Here is a 6,685-nt window from a genome sequence, read left to right on the forward strand (position 1 = left end):
TTTTGAGCATCAACATCAGAATAACGATTCCGATGACCTTCCTCGACGAGAATTGGATTCCCGTCCCATGACGAATAGAAATGTAAGGGATACTCCATGCACACAAAGTTTTGTAAAAATATCTGAAGATAATTTTAACAATTTGTACAAACACTGCTAATCCAGACTGGGAGATGCTTATAATTTCACTAAATTTGGGGAAATTGGTAGAACTTAGTAGTAAGTAGTAGCCGAATATCACAATGATATGGCAGAAATAAGCGAACAACAAACGACGTGTTTGACAGTTTACTGTAAATTTCCACCAACTTCAGTAATTATCATCTTCCAAGTGAACTTAAGTTGTATGAAACAATAAAAAGAAGACCTAGATTAACATGGAAAACAGGTATGCTACACTTAGATTGATGCATATCGTCCCTATACTAAGAATAATTAGTAAACGTGCAACGAGCAACTACGGAATCCAAAAGAGGGATAGCTTACTAGCTGTAGGACTAGCATTGGCAGATTCTCCAACTAGAGCTTCAACAAATCCGGTTCGTTTAAAGACCAAAATTGCAGGCCTGAACGAACTCCATATCATAACTGACGTGTTTTTCCCAGAGTGGCTTGAACTGGCTCATGGCAATATCAAGCCAAGGCTTCATATTCCCGTTGAAGTGCACCACTGCAGCATTGCGAATCTCGTCCATGCTGATGCTCGGATTATAGCCAAGTCCCAGAACGTGCCATGACTTGTCTAGTGGCTTTGTTGTCGAGTAAAATGTGATTAAACCTGGCGGAAGTGTCCCCAATTTCCACAGGCTACGGTTCTCGTTCTGCAATAAGATCAACATCCCTAGTCAATGCTACTCAAGAGATGGGAAAACACACAATTAACAGAGATATAGCAGAACAGAATAATTTATAAGAACGACGTTATAGCATCTAAAAAGCATTATGAGTAAGTTTCCTTCTTTTTTCACTGCAGCTAGTGGCACATTCTTTACTATGGATCCCTTTAAGGTACCACTACGGCAACCAAAAGCTGCAGATTCGAAACAACAAAAACAACAAATGCACAAAGTTTGCACAACCAAGCAGTTTTTACAACATATGCATATATACACATCAGATACCGCTATTGATTTCAAAATGCAACACAAATTTGACCAAAAGAAAAGTAATCTCTTACCAGATTTTGCCAGTAATGATAATCGGCAGTACAATTTTGCTTTCTCCACGCATCCAGATCAAAGAAGTTCATTCCATAAGCCCACGCGCACGCATTAGGATTAAACTTCTCCTTAATCAGAGGATGTGAGAAATTCATGTACTGTGCATAACGATGGAAAGACCCAAAACAGGTCTCAACCGCCCCGTTCACCTTCCCATCCATATCAATCCTCCACAAACCAGTTAAATCCTTCTGAACCACTATATCGTCATCCAAAAATAGAATCCTATGCAATTTCGGGTACATTTCAGGCAAATAAAACCTCAAGTGGTTCAATATGGACAAATACTTGGGGTTCCTGAACTTCATGTTTGTTGCGTCTTTGGTTGCATTCTCGAGCTTATTCTCAAAGTAAAATGATTGCAACTTTGCGTTTTCCAATTGCTTTAACACCGGCACATATGAAGAATTCAAAAACTTATAATCCTCCACAGCCTTCACTTCAACATGTGACCCATTATAGTCCTTGCTTTTAAACATAACCTGCATTGCTCCAAGGTTCATCTTATCAGTCACGACATGGAAGACATGTTTCCATGGCTCCTTGGCGTTCTTCACCGCCGAATTCACCACCACCGACGCTGCAATCACGTTATCCGAAAATATAGCATAATGGTACAGATTGGGGTCCTCAATTTCCGGGGGAATCGGCTTCCCTTCATCAGTGTACTTCTCCGGATGCGCAATTCGCTCCTCCATCAGCCGCATTGCGACGCAATGCAAGCTCTTGGGGATCGACTTCGCGGCAATCAAGCTCGAGAAAGCCCCTTGCTTCTTAGCCTTCGTCAGCTGCTCATTCACTTGGAAAATGGTGTCCTTCAGCTTCTGAATCTTGAGCTGGTTATCGAAAGACTCTTTCGCTTCGGCAATTACTTGTCTAGTAACTTTGATTCGCTCTTTCACTTCTTTCTCGAACTGTCGCAGCACCGATTCGTCAATGTTGAGAGCGTCTGATTCGAATAGGGAGCGATAGGCAGGTTTGTTCATGAGATCCCAGTAATTTCGGGAGAGATCGGCGAAAACCCGAACCAGCTTGGAGTTCTCGAGCTTCAGCTTCCGCGCATAGCTCGCGTACGCTAGGGCTAGGGTCCGATGATCGTCTGCCTGCTTCCGGATCTGGTCCAGTCGGGGCTTCAGTGGGTCCGATTTCAGAGCTAGTACGGTCCTTCTCGTCGATCCAAATCCACCAAACGAACCGGAATCCAAACCCTAATCACAATTACCATCAAAATATCAAAAATTGCTCTTATTTTTATTGGAAAATTTGGTACTTTGGTACTAAATCCAGTTCCAGCGCGGGAACGAAAAACGATTAGATTAGATCGGGAAATACAAATCATGAACTTCAAACTCCATTGAAGCAGCGAGAGTGTGAAAGAACAGTAGAGACACACTTACCGAGTCGCCGACATCGGAGGAGTCGGTTCGGGAGGCGAAGACGAAGGAGAGCGAAAAGAAGAAGACGACGGCGACTGCAATGGCCATGGCAAGCACTCTGAACGAGGCGACGGAGCTCCGCGCGGCTCCTCCTCTACCGCTGCCGGAGATTCGAAGGTTCGGCATTTTTCGAGTTGTTGCTTCTCTGTGAGGCTCTCTCATTCACTCAGACTCAGTGTCGGTCTCGGACTCGGAGTCTGACATTAACTTTTTGATTCTTTGTTTCTGTTAATGGTTAACTGTAAAACGCGGATTGGCGACTGCCACTTGGCGGTGCTCATTAAAACCTAATCATGTGGGGCCCATGTAATTGACTTTTTCACTTGTCGGTTAGTGGGATTTGGGTGTTCATTAATTAGTTAACTACGCATTATCACCGGAGTTGCGCAATGTTAACTCAAGTGGCATTCACCAAATTTTCTACCTTCCTTTATTAATCTACCGCATAATACGCAGTTTAATATCTGTTAATTAACGTCAGTTATTGCTAAAGAAAAAGATTAAAAAAAAAAACAAAAGATGACTGAATTAGACCATCTTCAAAGTAGATTTTAAAAATGTCAAATAGACTTATAACAATAATAAATGATTTACAATTTACTCTAATTGATATGTCAAAATTGACACAAAGAAGAAGGCTGAACTTCAAGCGTCCAAATTGATGCCATGAAGCAATGGCGTCAAATAAGTTTTTTCTTATCTTCAAAGGCATTCAACTTACCTCACCTTAAATGCCTATCATATTTAAGTGTTTTTAACCCAACTTTTATTATTTTTGTTTGAAAAAAAAACATAAATGAAGCAATAAATTTTGGCACAAAGGAAAATATTGGCAATATGTCAAATTGCCAAGTCAGCCATCAAACTGAAATTGTTTTGAATTTGACATCTCTTTTGGAGATGCTCTTAAGATTCATTGTTGACTCCACATTAATTGCTATGTTGTATAAAAGTCTTCAAGCGTGACCATCGTGTAATATTATTAATTTATCTTTGTTAATTATTTTGACGTGAATTAATAATATTACTAATTTCATTCATGTTTGGCCATTCACAACTCAAAGTGGTAAATTGGTTCTTGTCTTAGTCTTAATGGGACTCTCAATGAGAACAACGTCAAGGTATAAGCTATTATAAAAGTTGCAATCTTGAAGGGTATCATATACATTGTGACATTCATACCATTATGATTTTTTTTTTTTTTTTTGGGTCTGACGGGTGGATCACGTCACTCATAGGCCACACATAAAAATGGGACCTCGTGTATTGTCTTAGACATTCGCTTGTTAGTTCAACTCCCAATACAAAAATTCCTTCTTTATATATGTGTTTGGATGATTGACGAGGCCCATTGAATCGAGAAATTTTTTCTAGTACTAGGTATTCAAGCGGTAATCCACCTATTATAATACAAGTTAAAAAAATTCCTCACACTTATTCTATAACATGTGAAATATCCGTTTTGAATACGGGCAAAATTTCTTTATTGAATCAAAGCATTTTTCCATACCATTGCAGTTGGGGGCACAAAACCCTACCTTGTTATATTGCAAACAATTAAAGCATAGCATGTGACTTTTTATAACCCAAGGGGACTCATCATTAAAAGAGCATCCTCTTAACTCCATTATTAGAAAACCAAGACCAGAGAAATATCAAAGAACCTCTATGCACTCACTATATGTTCTAGATGGTACGTAAATAATGAATGACCCAAAGTCATTGAAATAAAACCACTAGCTAAAGTTGTGCGGGTAGAAAGGTTGCTCTTTTGTGATGGAAATGTCATATATTCAAGTTGTGAAAACAACTTCTTTATAAAGTAAAAATAAGGCTGTGTACAATAGACGTCACCCAATTCGACCCTCACAAAGCGAGAAGCTTTGTTAGCTTGGGGCCGCTCTTTTTAAAATCGTTCGGGCATACACCAACCCTAAATTGTACACGATGAGTTGACTTCTTAAGTAACTTTATATAGCAAATAAATTGGTAACTAGAAAACTTGATTAAGGATGAGATAAGAAAGAGATAGATGGAAATAGAGGAACAATCTGATTTTATAGTTAATTTAAGCACTAGATCATGAAACACAAAACATATTTACTCGTGATACTCTTACTCAAAGTACACACAAAAATTACCACTTAATTTAGCATTAACCAAAGTAAATTTAGAAATCTTTTTTTTTTTTTTTTTTTTGACAAAACGAAATATATTCTTAACTGCTCTCTAATTTAGCAGAAAAGAGATTTGAATTTGGAGACAAGAGAGGCTGATTCACTGCCCTGACCAACTGGTATCAATGGTGCCCCTTCTTGCCATGCTTGGTGACATGGTGTAACCATCCAAACCCTTTGAGTGCCTTGGAAAACTTGACAAGATTAGGCCTTCCCATCCCCAAATTCATCTTCCCAGCTGAGAATTTCAATGCCTGTAAGCAGCACAATTGCCCATCAAACTCTTCCTCTTCACCATCATTGCTTTCAGCTTTCCCATCTTTCCCCTTCTTTGACTTGCTTTTTTTACCTTTCACCACTTTTAATGATTCTGTCTCATCATATGTCTCCCAAAGCATGTCCATCCCTTCTCCTCCTCCTCCTCCTCCTCCTCCTCCATCCACATTTTGATGCCTCTCCTCAAAAAGCTTGCATGCCAGTGTCCTTCTCCACTCCTTCTCTTTCCTCATTGATCCAAAACTTCCAAGATTTGGACTCATGTTGTAGTAACATTCTCCTACATCTGCTCCAAGGGTTTGGGGATTTAACCTGGATTCCCAAAGATTTGCTCCTAGGGTTTGGGAATTTACCCTGGATAATTTGGAATTTAACTCACCTCCATCACCCAAATAATCCTTGGATTCTCCTCTTCTCATAAACCTTTTTTCTTTTACTTCTTGTACTTCAACTTTCTTGGACTCTGTGCTTGGTGGTGGCTTGATCACTTCTTCTTCCTCTTCCTTTTTGCACAAGTTTTCTGGCCAATTCTCTTCTTCTTCTTCTACGAATGCCTCAGCTGGGATTTCGAACTTGTCGTCAAAAACATCACTTGCAGCATCAGAAACATCAGAAGCACAATTAGCTTCATGACTTGACACATCTTCAACTTGTGCTTCAAAGACTTGTGAGCAATTTTTCTCAGCTGGGGTCTCGTTGATTTCGAACGTGGACGTGTCAAACACAATTCTATACGCTTCAAGCTCCACGGAAGACCGGAATTCTTCATGATCATGATCACGATCACCGCCATCACTGTCATCAACTCTAAACTTGTGCAAACCTTCCAAAACAGTTTGGTACGCAGTGACAAGACAACCCAATTTGACTTTCGACGATTTGGAATCAGCAACTTCGTGTTGGACCGTTAGATAGGCAACCACAAGAAGAGCTGTGGTGATGAAAAGAGGAGATAGAAAAGAAAGGAGCTTGAGGAGGTAGGGTGAGAAAAATATGAAGTAGGAGAAGTAAAGAGGGTGCGACAAAATGCAGAAACAAAGATTGAACAAGTCGGCGAGAAGAAGACTAGAGATTTTGATTTTCTTGGACGTGTTTGGTTGGAAAGAAAATTCTGACATTTTCTTAAGAAAGGAAAGAAAATTTGAGAAGGATGGATGGATGGATGGATGGATAGTGATATGGTGAACAAGAAGAGAAAGGTTTTGTGTGGTTTGTTGGGGATAGAGAGAGAGAGAGAGAGAGAGAGTGAGTGAGATTGGAAGTGAGAGCGCCGTGAGTAAAGGAAATAGACTGGGAATTAATATATGAAGATTACGAAAGTGAGAGTGATAGATTAACCAATTAAAAAGTAACTTTAGATTAATCAAAAGAAGCAAAGAAAAAAGAACATGTCTGGAAACTTTCTTTTGCTTTTCCTTCCCATCAACAACCATCCAATTATGTGTGCCGTTTGTGCGTAATACAACGGAGATCAAATTTTGTAAATCACGTGGTTATTAATGATTAAATTATTACTTAAATATTAATTAACGTGCCTACTTTCTATTCGTAGCACATTATATAACTTGTAAAATTT

General features: G+C 39.4%; 2 protein-coding genes across 2 annotated transcripts; both read right to left on the reverse strand.

Moving 5' to 3' along the window:
• Positions 1-277: 277 nt before the first annotated feature.
• LOC103961216 (galacturonosyltransferase 8) lies at positions 278-2,898 on the reverse strand. The gene is made up of 3 exons (XM_048566784.1): positions 2,618-2,898; positions 1,178-2,428; positions 278-821 (listed from the first exon to the last, which is right to left on the reverse strand). Exons 1-3 carry the CDS (start codon positions 2,816-2,818, stop codon positions 546-548), a joined length of 1,728 nt encoding a protein of 575 aa, XP_048422741.1. The 5' UTR covers positions 2,819-2,898; the 3' UTR covers positions 278-545.
• A 2,057-nt stretch (positions 2,899-4,955) lies between these two features.
• On the reverse strand, positions 4,956-6,227 carry LOC103961209. The gene has a single exon (XM_009373743.3). It carries the CDS (start codon positions 6,225-6,227, stop codon positions 4,956-4,958), a length of 1,272 nt encoding a protein of 423 aa, XP_009372018.2.
• Positions 6,228-6,685: the final 458 nt, after the last annotated feature.

This window comes from the organism of the source record quoted next, unplaced genomic scaffold (assembly GCF_019419815.1).
Source record: "Pyrus x bretschneideri cultivar Hongxiangsu unplaced genomic scaffold, Pyrus_bretschneideri_v1 Contig10, whole genome shotgun sequence".
Lineage (NCBI taxonomy): Eukaryota > Viridiplantae > Streptophyta > Magnoliopsida > Rosales > Rosaceae > Pyrus > Pyrus x bretschneideri.

Excerpts from the sequence above, each read along its gene's own strand:
- LOC103961216 (XM_048566784.1), bottom strand. The coding sequence starts at position 2,818 with ATGAGAGAGCCTCACAGAGAAGCAACAACTCGAAAAATGCCGAACCTT. Across the intron at positions 2,429-2,617 it reads CCTCCGATGTCGGCGACTCG|GGTTTGGATTCCGGTTCGTT; the intron begins GTAAGTGTGTCT and ends AATTGTGATTAG. Across the intron at positions 822-1,177 it reads ATCATTACTGGCAAAATCTG|AACGAGAACCGTAGCCTGTG; the intron begins GTAAGAGATTAC and ends ATCTTATTGCAG.
- LOC103961209 (XM_009373743.3), bottom strand. The coding sequence starts at position 6,227 with ATGTCAGAATTTTCTTTCCAACCAAACACGTCCAAGAAAATCAAAATC.